The sequence below is a fragment of the Asterias rubens genome, chromosome 5 (genome assembly GCF_902459465.1).
Source record: "Asterias rubens chromosome 5, eAstRub1.3, whole genome shotgun sequence".
In the NCBI taxonomy this organism is placed as follows: domain Eukaryota; kingdom Metazoa; phylum Echinodermata; class Asteroidea; order Forcipulatida; family Asteriidae; genus Asterias; species Asterias rubens.
In genome coordinates this window covers 258,212-280,393 of record NC_047066.1, presented here as the reverse complement: position 1 = coordinate 280,393, position 22,182 = coordinate 258,212, and the positions used below count along the sequence as shown (strand labels likewise).

Below are 22,182 nucleotides of genomic sequence, written 5' to 3'. Positions count from 1 at the left end.
ACTTTGGAGCTGCATTACGCTTTCAAATGTTCATTTAAACAGCATTTAATTTAAGGTTCAAAGGTTTATTTTATTTTACACATTCTTTCTGGATGTTTTATTTTTAATAAGCAGACAACAATTATAAAGTTGTAATCTTAAAGCAAACATGTTTCAGGTTCAAGTTATCCTGACAAATTACAGAGTTATAGCGCACACCAAAAGAAGAGAACAAAATACTGTCCTGCATGGAATCAGTTCAACGAACTTGTTTCTAGAGTATGAAATACAGCTTCAAACCAAAACTGAAATACAACGTATGACCAGTCACTGGACAGAAACATTTCCAAATGGATGTTTACCTTTCATTGACTATTCATCCAATAAAATTATGTCCATATTATGCCCATACATGACTTAAACTGTTGATTTTGTTGACTCAATTTGCGAAATATCTGGGGATATTAAATCTAACAGGATTTGGGCTTTGTTTTAAACATGTTAAAGCCATCTTGTTATTTTCCCAATGAAAACAGAAAATTGTAATAAAATTTACGCCACTGAAAAATGAAAATAGTCTGGTTCCTATATGATATCAAGAATAGGCATTAATGCCATTGTGTACTCAGGTAGTCTGTCCTTCGTAGTGTGATGCATACTAATGATGTTTCATTCCTTTTTTAAAACTTTGTTTGTTTCTTTTGTTTGCTAATAAGAATGTACCTTTTCAATATTTGCATATTTACTGATTGATTTCATAATATTATTCTGTTTTGGGGACATTTAAAAAGTATATTCTATATAATTATGTTGTTTTGATATGTTTATCTTGTACTATTAATTTGGGTGAATGTAATTGTTATCGTGCCTCTGTACCATATCAAAATATGGATTCCTATATATGCAGTTTTTTTTATTAATACAATTGTGTTATTTAAGTCATCTGCACAAATCGCTTGATTAATATTGAACAATGGCTTTGTTGTGGAATACAAAATGATTCTTATATAAGGTGTTGCTTTCAATAAATCTCAATAATTGAGTCTTATTGGTGCAGTGTAATGATCCATGTGTGATGTACGATATTGATATTATTTGTCCATTATATTTGGTTTGCGGTAAACACCATGTGTGTATCTACTTGCCAGGTAGAGTTTGTTCTTTAGAGAACTGTCTTGCTGTATATTCTACTACCGTGGAGTAGATTTTCAGATTTTTCGGGAGACTTCTCAGTTCTGAAAAGAACTATTTTGCTTTTTAACTACTACCTTAGCGGAAGGTAAACAATCTGCCGAGACTACTGCTTTAGCTTATAGGATCGTTATAAACAAAACTAAGGTCTTAGTTGCTTTCAACTTTTCGGCTAGCCATGCTCAAGTCCTTCCTCGTAACAAACTTTCCTCTAAACCCAACCTTTGAAATGAGTTTACACTGACGTGGCTTAACCTTTGAATCCGTACTTGGAGGTGGAATCTGGTACATCAAGAAGTGAAGTGATCTTTCCCACCAAAGCATTAAATTCCAGGGTTGAATGGACCTTTTTACCGACGTGGCATTAAATCAACCTTTGATTCTGTATTCACTTCACAGGTAACAGCAAAGCATACTTTGAACAAGAATCATCTCAGAGATAAGAACCGTGGGTCAGTCAAATGTCATGAACCAAATGTTGTATCCTTGATTAACTTGTGATCAAATACAAAAACAAAATGGTGTGTGTGTATGGGCGGGCGGGGGGGTCGTGGTGATGGATACAGTGTCAAAACTGAATTGCTACTCTGGCCAACAAGGTACTTTGATAAAACATTTTTGAGCTACCAATGAGTAAAGTTCATCTATGAACAGTTATATAAAAATGATGGTCATTATTATTCTGCGAGGTGCGCATGCCATAACTGGGTCGTTTCATCATTCCATGTACAACTATCAAGAATGATCAAATAGACCCCCATATAAGCCTATTAAATCCATTCATGCATTTATCATTGAACTAATACAAATTTATTCCCTTTGCAAACTGCCTACAAAAAGGACCTTATGGTCACATAAATGCAAAAGACAGTGAATTACCTGACATTTTTACCCTAGCAAAGTCTTTTTGGGGGCTAAATAATGCCAACAAAACACACAAAAACAGCTATACTGCAGTAAAAAGCAGCCGAGTGGAAAGAAATGAAAAAGGAAAAAAGCACACAGAAAAAGCAAGGAGTGAAGTGGGGTTCGAGGTTAGAGGATTGTTGGTTTGCGAGAGGCTGGAAACACAAAAGAAAAACCAGCCGCTTCCCTTTTATACTATCCAGTAATGGAATCATGCCCTACCAACAGATGAACAAATATATTCAACTCATACAACTTTGAACAAACAATCTCGTCGAAGAAAATGACAACAGGTTTTACAACAAAGCGAGAATTTATTTCATTTTCCATTAAACTATGATTGGCAGAATGAAAGGAAAAAAATCTTTATTTTTGTCATGCTCCCTATATTCCTTAGCAATAATCAATAGTGTTTCTGTTTATGTTACACAGGAGTCGGACCGTTTTCCTGTTACTTCATATCTATGTATTCACCTGAATTAAAACCCCATACATCAATAAGTAAAATGACTTTAGAATGAAGGTATACAAGCCAAAACAACCCATGACTGTCTTTAGTTACATGTGTATGTAAAAACATTTGAATTAGAACCCCAGACAACAATAAAACCAAACCAGATGTTTCATAGTAAGGGGAAGAAGATAATATACAATAAGTCTTTTAAAATGGCCTTTTTGTTTGCAGAATTCCGTACCCATATCCTGCCTCACCACAAAATATCATAAAACTTCACCGTACTTGAATGTGAGCATTTTTCATTATTTTTTTAATGTGAATATTTTTTACTAGTTTATAATGAGTATCTGAGTATAACTCAGATGCGAGCTTCTGTTGGCAAATTGAGCTATCGTTTACAACATCGTTAAGGTTGTGACCAACTTCCAAAAATGACAAACATTTCATTTATGTTGTAACTTCCTTCTCTTACAAGTAGAAAACACTGGCGATAGTTTTTACACGACTGCCATCAACTAATTATTTCAGAATTCTTTAAAAGGAAGCAATTTGATCCTCCACGTTGTATAAAATAGGTATTTAAATAAGAGCACATAGCCATACTCGGTGTTTTGTAAATAACCCATGAACAGTTTCAAGAGATTGGTAAAATGATGTAGGTGCGAACCAGAGTATCCATTCTGACAACTACTACAACAACTTTTCATTTTTTCCCTTGTGGTACCAACACTAGCATCTTATCAAAATGTCATATCGAGGGTTCTTGTACCTGTGGTCAAATCAAAGTACCAAAAGTTCCACACACATGAAAGTTACTGCCAACACAGTTCACTTTTATGAAATACTTACACACTGTAAAATGTTGCAGAAAGCAAGACCTGAATGCAGGAAATATTGCTAAGCGAGATGCACTATCCAAGCAAAAATAAGAACAAAAACTATCACAATTTTTTGTTGGATCACATTAACTTTGGGCTTACAACCTGTGGAAATTTCTAAGCGTAATATTTGTATGCAAGCAAATTGGTAGCAGCTCTATGCAAGTAATCCTTTGATACCAATTAATGTTTAGTTTAATTCTCTAAGGAATAAACAAACATTTCATTTAGAAAATCGCACGCTTGCTTTTATAAAAATAACACAAAATTAGACAAAATATGACATTTTTTCACACACTTTTTTATTTGATATAAACCTGAGTTTTCCTACTATAAATGAAGATACACTTCTTCTTTTTGATTTCACAAACGCACTTCTTAAGCAATTCGCGGCTCATTTCATAGAAATCTTGCTATTCCTCAGAAAATTAATTCTAAACTTGATTGGTAACCAAAAGATCGCCAGCCAATGATCACAAAAAAAGTCTTTAAAATAAGAACACAATAACAGAAAAGAATACACAACCCAAATACTAAGCAACTCTATGCCAACCATCCTAAAAGCTCTAGCCACAGACAGACAAATAAAAGTCAGGATTGTTAATAAACTTAAGAAGATAAAGTATTGGAATAAGTGAGAAATAAAATTGCTTCAACAAACTGTGTTTCTTGCTTATCTTCCGCCTTGCCTTTAGACAACAAGATGAAAAACCACAACATGAAAAACCACAAGATGTCAGTTTCTTGCAAACTGTGCATGAACACTACATCAATGAAATGTTCAGCATCGCAGTCAGAAAACTCACTCATTTTGAAATTAAAAAATACAAAATAATACTTAGCAGAATCTGGTTACTAGAATGGTAACTAAGTTGTATTTACTGTTTTCCTGCTTTGCGAGTCTCTGAAATTGGACTTTCAGACCCATTACCCTCTTAAGGTACAATACAATTAAGAACAACTTATTTTAACCTCCACTTGTGATGTCAAGGTATTGTTCCATCCCTCCATTATTTTGACTGAATGGCTCGATGGCTACCTTTACACAATATCACGCCATTCCTGTGAAATAATGGAGCGCTTGGTTAACAGCATGACATCACAGGTGGAGGTTAAGTCACATAATGCCCTCGGTGTATGCGCCATACGTGGGTTGGATTTGCCCAAGGGGGTCCTACTCCTGAATGGCGCGCATCTCGGGCATTATCCTTTACGTATGCCCTGATTTATCATTTTAATTTCATGCACTTTGCTATATGTTTCAACATTGTATGATCAGACAGTCTTTGCCAGGACTCAACCTGGTTCCCTTTTCATATAACTTGATTTTCTACATTGAAATTCTCAAGCAATCTGTTGGCCATTATGTTAAATCACTTCAACTATTAGAGTTCATGCTTAAATTCATGGTTTAACCATTAACTTCAGAATAACTAGAAAGTTTCACAGTTAGTTTTAATAATTTTGAAAATGTCAGAAAGTCGATTAAGTTTATAACCTCATTTCAAATGGGGATATAAATACCATCACAAAATGTTGACATGAATGTTTTTGAAGAGAAATGTTCAAAGTGTTTATTTAACCTTGAAAACTAGGGTTAGGGGTTCAGCATTGGCTTTAGGCTAGACAGTGTGTATAAAAAGATGCCTGAAAAACGAGTTCAGTGGGGAACTTCCAGCAATTACTCTGTTAAAAACCGCAGAGTTCTCTTAGACCCACAAGATTGGAACGAGATACATACAGTTTAGCCCAGATCGACTACTAGTGATGCTTATTAAAGCTGATTCTTCTAAAGAAAATGCTTCATCTTAAAAAATGAATAGAATTTCCAAGCTTCTTTTAAAGTAGTAAATGGAATGTACAGGAAAACAATAAACATTTTCTCTGTCATCTTAGTACATGTATGAGCTCTGAACTACCCTTTCTTTTATTCTGTGAAAATGCGGGCCTTACCACACAAGGCAATTTGAAGGCAACCAACTGCGCGGTATGCAGATTTATGCAAATTTATCACTTGTGTTCTAACAATATGCTCATGTACACGTAGTATTATAAAGCATGCCAGTAGCAGTATGTCTGCCAACAATACCAATGCTGTACCTTATCTTGATTCAATGACAGTACTAATACAAGTAGCAGTAGCTTTATTAATGCTGAGCATTAGTCTAGCCCTAGTATTCACTATTGTTTCAAAAATAGCAAAGTTATTTGATCACCTATTATATGTAGCATATTTATTTTATTTATTACATAGTCTGCCACTTACTAAAGTGTTGAACATTAAAATTACATTTTGATTTACCAACTGGGGAGATCAGTTTGAATAGAAAGAATTTCTAATAATGAAGTTTAAATTTGATTGAATTTAATCTTAGTGGATTATTAAGATATGTTGCTACTATTAAATGTTTTTTTTAGAGTGCCAAGTTCTCTTTGAAGTTAATGCAGAAAACATCAAACCTCTGCAGACAACACACTTTGTATCATTGGTTAACCAACATTTTTCTCTTTCTTGAAAGACAATTAAGTTAAGCTGCCTTTGACTCAAGAATGGCCATCAAACTTGATAAATGAGTCTCTTTGAGACTTTTTAAGTGAATATTGTTTACTTTAGTCACATGACAAAAACCAGCCGTACAGTCATGTGCCAACCCTCCATACCTAATTTAGAAAATAATGGTTTAACAGTTTAAGCGATCAAGGAACAATGAAACATCCTCTTTAGAACTTATAAATCTTTTTAAAAAAAGCAAAGACATTTTAATTTAAAGAGAAAGTACAAATTGGGTTTTTTTGCAGCAAATTCATTTGGTTGAGTATCACCCATAAACTTGAGTATCACTGGCATCATTTTCTTTGAGAAAATAAAGCCTTAAAAACCAATTCTTACTTTCACTTGAAATCTCATTTCCAAATTAAGTTGTTAGAAGTGGCAGGTACTAATCATCGAAAAACAAAAATAAAAATAAAGTTTTACAGTTCCCAATTAATGGGAACAAATCAACACTGAAATAAGTTGTTTTTAATTTCATCACACTATCACATAAGACAAGATTGGAATGTTGCACATTACTGCTGTACAATGCAATCAACTCATTCCTAAAGTCTTTTATAATCATTACTGCCTAAGTTCTGAGCAAGTTCTCCGCGTCTTCTACTAAGCACTTAACTCATTAAGCAGTAGTTGTCTATAATTGGCAATGCTTACAAAACTGCAGATGATCAACCTAAGAATTCAGCTGATAAGCATGAATTAGAAGGGACAGTAACCAGTTAATTCAATGACATTTAAGCTGGTCTCCGAATTTCTGCTAAGCATGATTTGTCTATGTTTAGCAAGTTTGTGGGGCAGAGTAGCTTCAAGAAATCAAAGACCAATTTTATGAAGCTGTTTAACAAAAAATGCTCAAATGCTGATGAGTATTTTGATGTATTCCCTAAGGTTACAATGAGGCATCAGTTGCAATATGAAATACTGCATTTCTGCTAAGCAATGTTTTATATGGTAAGTGATGTTTGTACTTGACCAGCTTTATGAAGTGTAATTTAGTCACTTTAATGTCCCTCATTTCAGGACAGCAGTCACTAAAGAAGGGACACCCGTTTATTCTGTAAAAACAGCAGTAGGCCTGCGGGGAAATGCCCCAATATTACACTCACTAACCCAATTAAGATATACTGTTACCCAAATGAGATGAACTGCTACCCAAATGGAGTGTTCAGTAATGGGATAATACAGTCACAACCGACTGGGTTACTGTTACCCAAATGGGATATACTGTTACCGAAATGGAGTGTTCCGTAATACCCAACTGGGATATAATGTTACCCAAATTAAGGGGATAATACAGTAACAACCGACTGGGTTACTGTTACCCAAATGGGATATACTGTTACCCAAATGGAGTGTTCCGTAATACCCAACTGGGATATAATGTTACCCAAATTAATGGGATAATACAGTAACAACCGACTGGGTTACTCTTACCCAAATGGGATATACTGTTACCGAAATGGAGTGTTCCGTAATACCCAACTGGGATATAATGTTATCCAAATTAATGGGATAATACAGTAACAACCGACTGGGTTACTGTTACCCAAATGGGATATACTGTTACCGAAATGGAGTGTTCCGTAATACCCAACTGGGATATAATGTTACCCAAATTAAGGGGATAATACAGTAACAACCGACTGGGTTACTCTTACCCAAATGGGATATACTGTTACCCAAATGGAGTGTTCCGTAATACCCAACTGGGATATAATGTTACCCAAATTAATGGGATAATACAGTAACAACCGACTGGGTTACTCTTACCCAAATGGGATATACTGTTACCGAAATGGAGTGTTCCGTAATACCCAACTGGGATATAATGTTACCCAAATTAATGGGATAATACAGTAACAACCGACTGGGTTACTGTTACCCAAATGGGATATACTGTTACCGAAATGGAGTGTTCCGTAATACCCAACTGGGATATAATGTTACCCAAATTAATGGGATAATACAGTAACAACCGACTAGGTTACTGTTACCCAAATGGGATATACTGTTTACCGAAATGGAGTGTTCCGTAATACCCAACTGGGATATAATGTTACCCAAATTAAGGGGATAATACAGTAACAACCGACTGGGTTACTCTTACCCAAATGGGATATACTGTTACCCAAATGGAGTGTTCCGTAATACCCAACTGGGATATAATGTTACCCAAATTAATGGGATAATACAGTAACAACCGACTGGGTTACTCTTACCCAAATGGGATATACTGTACTCCCCAACTACATGTAAGTTACTATTATCCAACTGGTATATAGTGGAACAATCAACTAGGTTACTGTAGCCCAACTGTGATATACCGTTACCCAGTTGGGATCCAGTAAACCCAACAAGGGTATACCTTATAGAAAGGTTTGTGGTAACACCATGTAATGACTATATCTAATGAGTTGGGGTGGTTCTGAAAAGAACTGTTGGTTTACCTAGTCTCATTTTGGGAAAGCCTTGGGTGCCATGCTTTGTTTTATTGAAGGCAATTATTTGGTTCATATCTCCAACCCATTACAGGCCTCAAGCTTGACATTTGTAACATTGGGTCACAACATTTTTAATTTAAAAAAAAAGTGTAAAAGATTCACACACATTTTTAAAACCGAAGTGCAGAATCCCTGAGAATCGTAACCATTTCTTCTTTTATGCTCATCTTCCTGTTCTGTAACTTTTGACCTTAACATTGACCTGATCAGTTGACCCCAGAGACTGCTAGCTTGGTTCAAAATCCATCTGTCTGGTGGCAGCAAGCATTGCACGGATTTTGGCCCGGAAATCCTGTATGGAAAAATTCACAATAAACATGAAGTACAGACAAAACAGTACCATTTGGGTAATATGCAATGAGGTAACAAAACATTTGTTTTGGTTTTTTTTTTATAAAAAAATGCATACATTATTTTTGGAAATTTACTTATATATTATGTAACACCATGTGTATATATCTAAATGCTAGGTCAATTTTTTCTTGGTTTTTTGTTTTGCTTTACAATCTTCAAAGTTTCAATACATCGTCCTGTATAGGATTGTTTGCTGAATGTTTCTGAGGATGTAAGCTTGGCTTGACAATGCTAAGAAGTATGAGGAGCCTTTAACAGCATGACAAATTATGGAGCAAAAAACCCAGACTCCAATCCTAAGAGTAAAGTCAAAAGGATGTCTAGCTTCGGTAAGGGAAAACACTAACCAACATCCTAAAAGACTTAAAGAACAAAGCTTTAGTTCAGTCTTTAAAAAAAGTATATCTGGCACTTGGTTATACTTGATTTTAGATTAGGTTCCCAATTGGGGAAAATGTTTGGGATGTGGATGGGATGTAGCACCTACATATGTGTACACTTGCTAATCCCTGCGTTGTGTGCACTCCTGGCTGCCATGTGTGTAGTGCATGGAGACACTTTCTGGCTACATCACTTTGGGTTCAACATTTCATTTCATTTATTCTGGTTGTTAAGCAAAACACTCGAAAGAAAGCAAACTTAATCGCCAAGAAATAGCCAAGAACCCCATAGAGAGAAGACAATGAAGGAAGTTTCAGTTTTAGATGTGGGAGGAAAACCCACGCAGTCGGGTAGTGACTGAAAACCATGTCCACATAGTGCCCCCAGTGGGATTTAATCCAGGGTTTTAGAGATGGAAGGTGAGAATAGATACCACTACACCAACCCGGACCACGTCTCATTAAAACCAGTTTACTACCCCTATCTACACAGACTATAATATCTACTTACATCTTTTTGGCCAGCCTCTTTAGGAGCCGACACTGAAGATCCATTTTCCTCTGTTGGTTCTTTAAGAAGTTCAGTTGGGGAATTGGAGTCACTGCAAACAAAAAGGCAGAAATTAACAAATCTGAAAGTGTGAGTTTGACATTAAGTTTCAAAAAAATTATGCAACAATGAATCAATATTACATTTAACCCTATTTCAACAAATATAACACAAAAGTTGAGATGTCAAGAGAATATTTAGAAGGCCAAAGAACCTGTGGTCAATTGTTTAGTTTCAGCTTTTATTGGGATGTTATAAAAACAGCTTTTGCTGCGCTGCTTCATTGGTGGTATAATAACTCAGGCATCTCCAATTACAATAGATTAAACAAATTTAAACAAAATATATATTTGTACCTTGTTTCTTTGATGAGATTCTCTGTATGGATGGCAATAGGAGGAGGGGGCGGGGAATGATCCTCTTGAAGGGGAGGCATTATTGACGTCGCTGCTATTTCTTCTTTGTTGTTATTCTCTGGAGACTGGGACCTGGAAAGAAAATCAGTCCAAAACAACCTAGTACAAATGTTTCAAAATAATTACAATTTTCAGTGTCACATGTAGAATAAGTTTACTACAAAGGTAAAAATAAATTTCCTTGAAATTGATTAAATATCATGAACAGGAATGAATTACAGGAAACTGTGGGGACCCATCTATTTTAAATGTGACGTCATTAGGCAGTTGAGGATGTCAACAGAAGAGTTTTCCTCTTGTCATAAAGACTTTATCTTTTGGAAAATAAGTGCCACAAAAATTGACCTCAGACTCCCATTTAAAGGTCATGGAGGATTCTTTATCATATAATTAATGACGTGTAAGAAATGACGTAAGCCTACCTTGATTTGCTTGGTACATGTGTACCTGTAGCACCAAGAGAACTTGATCTCCGTGGTGATGACCCTGAGGTTCGTAGAGGTCGGATTGGGGAAGTGGATCTCGATTTAGACCTCCGTCGTTGCTTTTGTGACCTAAGAAGTAATGAAAAAATTATCTCATTCAGGATTTACATAAACCTCAGGTTATTATTCATTTCCATGTAAACACTCGGTGAAAAGACACAAACAAAATACAACTAGCATTGAGCACTGGCACCCCCAGCGTGTCAAGGAGACCGACCTTGAGAAGTCCAAAGACATAACACTGAACCTCAAGACATCAAATTAATCATCAGTGATATCTAGCTACTCATTCTACCTCAAGAATCCAAGCAACAGGCAAAAGTCCCCCCCCCCCCCCTCGACCTATAGTGTCTTCTCCGAGCACTGGCACCCCCAGCTTGTCGAGGAGACCATAGAAAACCCAAGACATACATGTGTAACACTGAACCTCAAGACATCAGATTAATCATCAGTGATATCTAGCTACTCATTCTACCTCATGAATCTAAGCAACAAGTAATAGTTCCCCCACCCTCTCGACCTATAGTGTCTTCTCCGAGCACTGGCACCCCAACGTGTCAAGGAGACCATAGAAAACCCAAGACAACACTGAACCTCAAGACATCAGATTAATCATCAGTGATATCTAGCTACTCATTCTACCTCATGAATCTAAGCAACAAGTAATAGTTCCCCCACCTCTTGACCTATAGTGTCTTCTCCGAGCACTAGCACCCCCAGCTTGTCAAGGAGACCATAGAAATCCTAAGACATACATGTGTAACACTGAACCTCAAGACATCAGATTAATCATCAGTGATATCTAGCTACTCATTCTACCTCATGAATCTAAGCAACAAGTAATAGTTCCCCCACCTCTTGACCTATAGTGTCTTCTCCGAGCACTGGCACCCCCAGCTTGTCAAGGAGACCATAGAAAACCCAAGACATACATGTGTAACACTGAACCTCAAGACATCAGATTAATCATCAGTGATATCTAGCTACTCATTCTACCTCATGAATCTAAGCAACAAGTAATAGTTCCCCCTCCCTCTCGACCTATAGTGTCTTCTCCGAGCACTGGCACCCCAACGTGTCAAGGAGACCATAGAAAACCCAAGACAACACTGAACCTCAAGACATCAGATTAATCATCAGTGATATCTAGCTACTCATTCTACCTCAAGAAACCAAGCAACAAGTAATAGTTCCCCCACCCTCTCGACCTATAGTGTCTTCTCCGAGCACTGGCACCCCAACGTGTCAAGGAGACCATAGAAAACCCAAGACAACACTGAACCTCAAGACATCAGATTAATCATCAGTGATATCTAGCTGCTCAGTCTCCTCAAGAAACCAAGCAACAAGTGGTAATTCAACCCCCACCCTCAACCTAGGGTCTTCTATTTTTACCCAGTTAGAGCCATACTCTCATCACCTCCCCACCCCCTCCACCCTTCTGCAATGGCTGCCCTGCCAGACTGACATGCCTGAGTAAAAAACAGACACTACCCATCTCAGACCACTGCATCCACCACTCACAGGTTGACGTGTTCTCTTACCTATTATGGCCTGTTTGGTATGACCTTGGAGGGGTCACAGGTCGTGACTTTCCACCAGGAGAGATTGACCTTGACCTCTGTTTGGGTTCTGTCTCTTTGGATACACGATTACCACCCTGGTAGGAGCGTGGGGGACGTTTGTGTTTTCTTTCAGGAGAAGGACTGTGTCGACTGCTGTGTTTATGTTTGTGCTTCTTATGTCGTTTCCTTTCGTTGCTATGGATACGCTGCTGTTTCTCTGGAGGTGGACTGTTTGATTCAGTCGGAATGTCATTAACATCTGATGAAGACATAAATCATTTATTGAATATAGACGTTTGCTTGTTGTGTTGTTCCTTACTTATTTTATCTTTCAGGATCACTCCACTGTGTACCAATTATTCATTTTTCACTAAGTTTATATGAAAGTATTAAATCATAACTTAATTTCTAGGTCAGGAATATACACAGTAGTATTTGTTAAACCTTCACTAATTTAGAACTGTTAAATGCATGAACTGTGCCATTTGGTGATCTACCTTTACTTAAAGTTTGATCAAGAATGAGTGCATTAATCTTGGTTTTTACCCATACACCGATGTGTGTTAGCACTGTATACTCAGTACTTTCCCGAGTCCTGTGAAAAAATATCACAGGCATGTTACTCGGGTGGGATTCGAACCCACGACCCTTGCAATTCTAGAGCAGTGTCTTACCAACTAGACTACCGAGGTTGCCCGGCAGCTAGAGGCAGTTCGAATCCTATGTTTTGGCAGCGGGTACCGCAACGATATAATAGATGTTAAATTTGCATCGGGGATAAAGAATATTAATTTTGGTTTTTACCCATACACCGATGTGTGTTAGCACTGTATACTCAGTACTTTCCCGAGTCCTGTGAAAAAATATCACAGGCATGTTACTCGGGTGGGGTTCGAACCCACGACCCTTGCAACTCTAGAGCAGTGTCTTACCAACTAGACTACCGAGGTTGCCTGGCAGCTAGAGCAAGAATATGAGTGCAATACGATATCATGCTGTGAATGCATCTACACAGTAAACAGTTGATCCTCCTACCAATCATTCAATATCATCCACTTAGGTTTGGGAATAAGGGAATCAAAGGAGAGTGACATGTTCTTAAACTTCAGCTTGGGCCTTTATCGTACGGCCACGACCCTGCCAGTTTTAATAGGCCATTTAAGAATGAGTCACTACTCTTTTATTCCCATTCATAAATGTTTAAAAAATACAATTATAGACACTTTGACAATCGGAAATTCAAGGTTTGAACACATTTTATTTCAAAAACTTTATGAAAAATGTGGGTTGTGTCTACAGGCGATTAGAACTAGATTACGCGCTGTTACTAATAGCTATGAATTGCGTTCCGCTGAATAAAATTGTACATGAGCTTGAGCGCCCGACACCCGGAAGCCAGACGGTTATTTACAGTTCCAGCTGGTCATTATCAACAGTTTAAACACCCCTACATGCCTACATGATGCGCTACATGAAGAGTTAATAGGACTTGTCTTATCTCTAGTTAGGACGCTCGTCCTAACTTAAGATTAATCTTAAGATCTCCATGCTGCAGTGCAGGGTTGGGACTCGTCCTAAGTCATAAGATTAGTCTTAAGTTAGGAAGAGTTTTGTGAAATCGACGGCAGGTGCCCAAGGTCTATAACCGATAAGAACATTTCTAATTGAATGTTTCTTCTCATGGCAACCTAGTTGTTTCCCTACCTGTATCAATGATATCTATTTCAGCAGCAGCTCCAGCTTGAGGCCTATCTTTGATCATACTCAAGAATACAGCTGCTTTCTTACGTCTTTCCATTTGTTGGATTCGATCTTTAGATGCAAAGGCCATTTTCTCTCTGGCTGCATGGGCTAAGCGATCCTCAAGGCGCATCTTAACTATCAATGCAATAAATGTATAAATAAATTATTGGGAAAATCAAAACCAAGTACCATCAGAAGTATAAATGCATCAATGATCTGGATTAGGTAACAGAAAAAGAACTGTATTTTTTCATTTCTTTTTTCCTTTAAAAAAATGCAAAATGAGTTTTAGTACTTGGTGCAATATCAAACCATGTACAACTTACTTACCCACACACCCTTCAATTATTTAAAATTACCACTTGTACCATGAATAATTATAATAATAATGGACACTTAATAAAGCGCCGGTGTCCGCCGCAAGCGGCGCTCATGGCGATACTCTACAAAGGAACAACGAGCAATGAAAGTAGCAAACAACAAAATAAGAAAAATAAACTTAACACTTTGTTGTTAATCCCATGGTGTAGGAGGGAGCTTGAAGTACTAACCTTGTTTTATTTCCCATTCTTCCTCAGTCATTCGTCCTCGATCAAAACCAGTTCTCAGTCTGGACAGTCCCAGCTCTGCAGAAGTACCAGGATGTTCCTGGTACTCTGCACAACCTGGTTCCCTGTAGGGTGGAGGTTCTCTATAACCCTCATGGTAATATCCCTCATATGGAGGGTTATTACCCTCTCCATGAGGTCCATCCCTGAATGCAGGGTTAAATCGAGGTTGACCTGGATAGTCACCCCATGACCTTTGACCCTCACGGTCACCACTTCTAATCTCATCTTCTCTTGGAATGTTACGATGACGTTCTAACTCCTCTCTGATTGGTCGTCTGAATGCAGGAGGTATGATGTCAGAATCCATGAATCCTTGAGGTAGAGGTTTAGGTTGAGGTCTCTCATCCTCATTCTCAGAGTCACTGCTCTCAATTGGTAAAGCACTTTTCCTCTCTAGAGGGCGCTCTTCTTTAGGACCTTTGGATTTTATTGAGAAGCTCACAGAAACTGGAGAAAGGAATTTTTAAAGGAAACAAACATCAATGGTAGAAGAAATATGGTTTAATAATATTGAACTATACATGGTTCTTAAAATTGAGTGCAATGTAAGGCCTCCTACAAATCATCTACACTGTAAATATATATATATTCTATTTGAATTTTTTTTGGGGGAAACATTCATCAATTTTTATGACGAATAATGTTAAATATTCTACCTATTGTACATAAACGACATCATAAACACCTTCACAGGGAAAATACTCTCCATAAACGACATCATAAACACCTTCACAGGGAAAATACTCGACATAAACGACATCATAAACACCTTCACAGGAAAAATACTATACATAAACGACATCATAAACACCTTGACAGGGAAAATACTCTACATAAACGACATCATAAACACCTTCACAGGGAAAATACTCTACATAAACGACATCATAAACACCTTCACAGGGAAAATACTCTACATAAACGACATCATAAACACCTTCACAGGGAAAATACTCTACATAAACGACATCATAAACACCTTCACAGGGAAAATACTCTACATAAACGACATCATAAACACCTTCACAGGGAAAATACTCGACATAAACGACATCATAAACACCTTCACAGGGAAAATACTCTACATAAACGACATCATAAACACCTTCACAGGGAAAATACTTGACATAAACGACATCATAAACACCTTCACAGGGAAAATACTCTACATAAACGACATCATAAACACCTTCACAGGGAAAATACTCTACATAAACGACATCATAAACACCTTCACAGGGAAAATACTCTACATAAACGACATCATAAACACCTTCACAGGGAAAATACTCTACATAAACGACATCATAAACACCTTCACAGGGAAAATACTCGACATAAACGACATCATAAACACCTTCACAGGGAAAATACTCTACATAAACGACATCATAAACACCTTCACAGGGAAAATACTCGACATAAACGACATCATAAACACCTTCACAGGAAAGCTACTCTACATAAACGACATCATAAACACCTTCACAGGGAAAATACTCTACATAAACGACATCATAAACACCTTCACAGGGAAAATACTCTACATATTGTAATTATCCCTCAGTGTAATAACAGTTTATTAACCGTAAACTCATTGTCTTGCATAGAATCAAGAATAAAGCAGGGAAATATTCAACAATTCCACAATAAATATATAAACAAAATGTGTATTTCAAAATGAAAACAAAGAGCACAAAAGTGAGGTTGACATAAAATGTACATAAAAATCATAGCATTTAGACACATATCAAAAAGAGCACAATATCAAAGTAAAAATGTGAACATCAAAGCAACAAATTCAAACAATCACGCCTTTTACATAACACTCAATGCAGTATAAAGACAAACATTTTTCATCCCTTTGAAAAGTAAAGAATAAGAAAAAATGCAATCTAATAAACATAAAAGAAGAGACCCTCGATTAACAACAAAGTCTTTCAAAAGTAGCTATAACGTGTGAACTTGAAGGTACAACCATGTGTAAATCTCTTGTGGGAAGAAGTGTTGGCTCTGAAAAAAGAGTGTGGTCTTGACAATTGGAACAGTATATTCTGTTCATCTTTAGGAAAAACAAGAGTATAATGTTTGAAATGTCAGAACCTAGCCAGCTCTTTTCAGAGCTAACACTACACCCAAACAGATTGACACATGGTTGTAGCTGCAAGTTACTGATACAAAGCTTCAAACATCATTGTCATAGTTCTTTCTTGGGAACCAAGACCTTGCTGAAGTAACTCTCCACACTAACCTTTCTTAGGGTTGTCATCACCTTCCTCCATTATGCCTCCCATCTCCTTCACATACATCTTCTTCTTCTGCATGTAGTAAGCATTGTATTTATGCCAGGGTAAGAGGAAATCAAACCGTGGATCTGTCTTACTACGAACACTAGCCTCAAAGTCATTACCATTCTTAGCAACATACTTAGCCAACTTGTCAATAACTGGTTGGATGTCTGGAGGTGGTGGAATGACTTGGTGTACTTCAGACTCGCTAAAGTGAAAAGAATGGTAAAAAAAAAACGCTCAAAAACAACTTTAATCCAAGTGTTAACATTTAATTAATTTATACCAGCACCAAATGTCCAGAATCATTGCAGTGTGCCAAAAATAAATCAAATCTTATTTCAATTTAGCTCAGTTAAAATAAATTCATTAGGGCCCCTGGAAGCACTCCCTTAAAAAACCTTCAAGCCAAAACTATAACAATAAAAACATGATTTACAAAATTGATTTAATTTTCAGGTTGGTTGTATGAAGACGAAGTTGTATCTGAACACTAGATAAGTCAGATTTATGTACCTAACATGATTACATTAAACAGCCAATAAAGGATGATCTCAATATTTCAACTATTACCTTTTTATGGCCAAATAGACATCGTAGATACCGGTTAGTAACCATTTTACTCTAAAAATTTGCAGTTAGTTCTTTCGGGGAAAGAACATTTTGACCATGTTTTAACATGAGGTAAGAGACTCGTTATATTTTTTATGTTTCCTATGGACTGCAGCTGTTAGAAAACTGTAACATCTATACACATTGAGATCATCCTTTATTGGCTGTTTAAAAATTTAATAATTGAGTTTATTAGCTTGATTTGACCCTTTGATATCCTGAGACTGTTTGGTTGTCAATGGAAGAACACAAACCAGGTTCTTTTCACCTACTTTTAGCATAATGTGGCCGAGCAGATAAGATACCAGACTTGAGCTCTGGTGTTTCTGATCAGCAAAGTGTGGGTTCAAGTCCCAGCATTTGTGGAATGTCAAGTGTTTTGTACCGCACGTAAAAGAACCCAGTGCACTTATCATAAAAAGAACAAGTTTGTCCCTGTGTTCCTGATTTGATTGGCAGCATATTGCACCACAGCACCTTGTAAACAATTACTTGCAGGAAAAAATACTGAGGCTTCGATATGCCCCTCAGGGGTGTGATAAAGCGATTGATAACACACCTCTTGCTTTTTCTGTATTCTGGTTGGCTGAAACACGGTCACGTGTGATGGACTAATATAGGCTAGTGATCGCGCGCGCGTGTTTTGCGGGAATAGTACCAGAGCGGGCACTAGTCTTTGAAAATAGTGCCCGCGGTAACATCGCCCTCTTTTGAATTGAACCTTGAACAAACTGCAAAATTCCTTTTTCTGTTCTTATTTGACATTTGAAGACCGAGCTGTGTTCTAAAACACATATTGACTGGCAACGAGGTAACTAGTATACGTCTATTCCCACGAGGGACTTTGAGTGACCAGAAGAGCGACCTCGGGAAATAGGCCCCTCTTCTGGTCACTCACAGGCTCCAGGGGGAATAGATGTACTCTAGTTACCGAATTATGTGTAATATAAGCACCTGGCTTTATTATTACTGGTAAGTTTGTTGTTTCCTTCATGCATGAGTAGTGAGGGAATACTAGTTTGTTGTTTCCTTCATGCATGAGTAGTGAGGGAATACTAGTTTGTTGTTTCCTTCATGCATGAGTAGTGAGGGAATACTAGTTTGTTGTTTCCTTCATGCATGAGTAGTGAGGGAATACTAGTTTGTTGTTTCCTTCATGCATGAGTAGTGAGGGAATACTAGTTTGTTGTTTCCTTCATGCATGAGTAGTGAGGGCATACTAGTTTGTTGTTTCCTTCATGCATGAGTAGTGAGGGAATACTAGTTTGTTGTTTCCTTCATGCATGAGTAGTGAGGGAATACTAGTTTGTTGTTTCCTTCATGCATGAGTAGTGAGGGAATACTAGTTTGTTGTTTCCTTCATGCATGAGTAGTGAGGGAATACTAGTTTGTTGTTTCCTTCATGCATGAGTAGTGAGGGAATACTAGTTTGTTGTTTCCTTCATGCATGAGTAGTGAGGGCATACTAGTTTGTTGTTTCCTTCATGCATGAGTAGTGAGGGAATACTAGTTTGTTGTTTCCTTCATGCATGAGTAGTGAGGGAATACTAGTTTGTTGTTTCCTTCATGCATGAGTAGTGAGGGAATACTAGTTTGTTGTTTCCTTCATGCATGAGTAGTGAGGGAATACTAGTTTGTTGTTTCCTTCATGCATGAGTAGTGAGGGAATACTAGTTTGTTGTTTCCTTCATGCATGAGTAGTGAGGGAATACTAGTTTGTTGTTTCCTTCATGCATGAGTAGTGAGGGAATACTAGTTTGTTGTTTCCTTCATGCATGAGTAGTGAGGGAATACTAGTTTGTTGTTTCCTTCAGGCATGAGTAGTGAGGGAATACTAGTTTGTTGTTTCCTTCATGCATGAGTAGTGAGGGAATACTAGTTTGTTGTTTCCTTCATGCATGAGTAGTGAGGGAATACTAGTTTGTTGTTTCTTTCATGCATGAGTAGTGAGGGAATACTAGTTTGTTGTTTCCTTCATGCATGAGTAGTGAGGGAATACTAGTTTGTTGTTTCCTTCATGCATGAGTAGTGAGGGAATACTAGTTTGTTGTTTCCTTCATGCATGAGTAGTGAGGGAATACTAGTTTGTTGTTTCCTTCATGCATGAGTAGTGAGGGAATACTAGTTTGTTGTTTCCTTCATGCATGAGTAGTGAGGGAATACTAGTTTGTTGTTTCCTTCATGCATGAGTAGTGAGGGAATACTAGTTTGTTGTTTCCTTCATGCATGAGTAGTGAGGGAATACTAGTTTGTTGTTTCCTTCATGCATGAGTAGTGAGGGAATACTAGTTCCTACCTGCTATCTGTAGATGGCGATGATCCTGCCATATTGGATGACATTGGTGGCACTGATGGTGAATCTTGGTGAGGTAGTGTAGAGGTGTCTCGGCTCAGGGGTGCATGGTGATTGGGATTGATGCTAGACATTACATACTGAGGATCCATCCCTGCATAGGGTGGTGGTGGCACTGTTGGTAGTGATAAGGCAATCCCTGATCAAACAAAATCAGAACATTGTGGTATTTGTTAATATCTAGCACCGGGTTTAACACTTTAGAGACTATAGTAGCCATAAACAAAACTTGTGTAAAAGCGGCTGCAAGATTGGATATACATTTGCTATCAACAAGATATCAGACTGAACTGACATGCTCTAAAGTTGCCAATGCTTACATAGAAAGTACATCTTAAAATGACACCATGTGTTTCTGTTTCTCAAAAATATTTCTGAAAATATGGGGGAAATGATTGGCAGGGTGTGGTTATGATTATACAAAAAGGAATAATGAAGAGAGACCATTTTCCCCATTTAAGGTTTGATTCACAATAAATAAAACAAATGGTTACCCTTCACTTACTCACCTGAACCATCCGTAGGAGGGGGTGGAGGCGGGGGTGGGAACATAGAGTACATATTAGGATCATAGTATCCTGAAGGAGCCATACCACTACGGTCCGCTGAAGGGCCCAGGAAGTTTGGGTCATGATATCCCATGATTGGAGGTGGTTTAGAGAAGTCCATGGGTGGGTAAGATGACACTGGAGGTAGCGAGGTATGAATTGTTGTTGTCTAAAAACAGAAAGTATAAATGGAAAAGGAGGAATTAGGGTATGAAATATAAAATGGCTTTAAACAATAAAACAGGTGTAGCATCCAATTAACTTAATGAATTAAAAAAAAGTCCCACTAGAAATAACAGAAACTTGAATGAAAGCTCATTTAAAAAACAAAACAAAAACATCTTTGTTTGCTTTAAAAGACCATTACAAACTACTAAATATATTTCCGCTGAAATCTCTTCCCATTTGAATTGCTGATTCGGGCAACTCCTGCCTGGATTAAGGGTAAAGTGAGAAACATTGTTGCAATTCTGCATTTAGAAAAGTGAGTGTCCGTTGTTCAAAATTTCCGGAAAAGATGTTTTTGGTATTGACTTGTTAGTGTGAAAAGGGTTTGAAGGGCTCAGTGAAAATGTAGGCCTTCATATATCAAATGAATTAACTTCCTATCCAACAAAATTGCTTCTCTCTATAAAGCATTGAGGTTCCTACGTACCTCCATGCTAAGGGAAGTCAATCCCTCATATGACTAGAATGAAACACCTCTACATATAACTAATTGTAATCCGTAAACACCATTAATCCTTTATACAAAGTATCAGTATTCTTGCTGGACCCAATGTCAACACCCAGAAAGGAACTGCAAGCTGTGTAAATGTCAAGTCAACACTCCCTACTGGCTTGATAGTTGTATCAAAACCTACAAAGTGCCAAGATCTGGACTCAGATTACACTGATTAATGCTAGGATCACATTGTCTTCACAGCTTACTTGGGGGGAACTACCTCTTAATGGCACTGGACACTTTGTCAACTACTCAAAACAATTGTTACATAAAACTAAGTTGGTTACAAGCAATTGTGAGCTGTTATAGTATAAAACATTATGAGAAACGGATCCCTCTGAAGTAACGTAGTTTCTGAGAAAGAGGTTACTTCTCACTCAAATAATAAAAGAGAAGACTTTTATTATGGATCTGAAAGCACACAGATGCGTGCAACAAGATTGTTTTTTCTTTCTTTCAATTGAGTCAAAATGTGATGCGATCTGTGAAAACCCGCCACATGGTGGCAAAATAAAAAAATTAGTTCTTTACATCATCTTAAAGCTGAGATCATCTTCTTTCTAATGCTTTTTAAATCAGGTCTCTAGGACCCCTACATCAAAAGTTACGTTAAAATGAACTTCAATTATTGGCGATGCGAAGTTCTGAGAAAACAGTATTTTACAAGTTTTATATTTACAAAGAAATGAACAATCACAATATTAAGAGTTACAAAACCCACCTAGTGTTTTTATTCACATTTGTTTGTCATGTACTGATACAACATATAACTATGGATGCATCCTGGTGAAAAAAAGGGTTATTTGACATTACTTGACTTTTTTTTTTTTTTTTTTATAGAAAAATGCAAGTTCAGTCCATAATCAAAGCAATTATACAGGTAGAATATTTTAACTTTAAAAAAGAAAATTAAATTTGTCTTAGCTTGGGAGGGGGGCAACCCTCCCCAAACCCTCCCCTGCGACCACATACACGGTCGTGGTTGCTACTTTGCAGCCACTTCTCCTGTGAAATTATCAATTTTATGAATTGGATTCCCGGGAAATTTACATTTTTTCCAGCCCTGTGGGGTGGGGGCAACAAGTGT

The 22,182-nt window shown here is 37.3% G+C and overlaps 1 protein-coding gene across 1 annotated transcript in view; it reads right to left on the bottom strand.

Annotated features, from left to right (window-relative positions):
- Positions 1-2,365: 2,365 nt before the first annotated feature.
- Positions 2,366-22,182, bottom strand: part of LOC117290019 (splicing factor, suppressor of white-apricot homolog) — a 65,113-nt gene continuing 45,296 nt past the window's right edge. Inside the window, exons 7-16 of the mRNA XM_033771243.1 lie at positions 20,333-20,540; positions 19,767-19,962; positions 16,822-17,066; positions 14,511-15,017; positions 13,921-14,094; positions 12,196-12,475; positions 10,589-10,720; positions 10,107-10,238; positions 9,712-9,802; positions 2,366-8,758 (exon numbers count right to left, since the gene is read on the bottom strand). Of these exons, the coding sequence (XP_033627134.1) occupies positions 8,693-8,758; positions 9,712-9,802; positions 10,107-10,238; positions 10,589-10,720; positions 12,196-12,475; positions 13,921-14,094; positions 14,511-15,017; positions 16,822-17,066; positions 19,767-19,962; positions 20,333-20,540 (2,031 nt within the window). The 3' untranslated portion in view covers positions 2,366-8,692. The remainder of the gene's footprint in view (positions 8,759-9,711; positions 9,803-10,106; positions 10,239-10,588; positions 10,721-12,195; positions 12,476-13,920; positions 14,095-14,510; positions 15,018-16,821; positions 17,067-19,766; positions 19,963-20,332; positions 20,541-22,182) is intronic.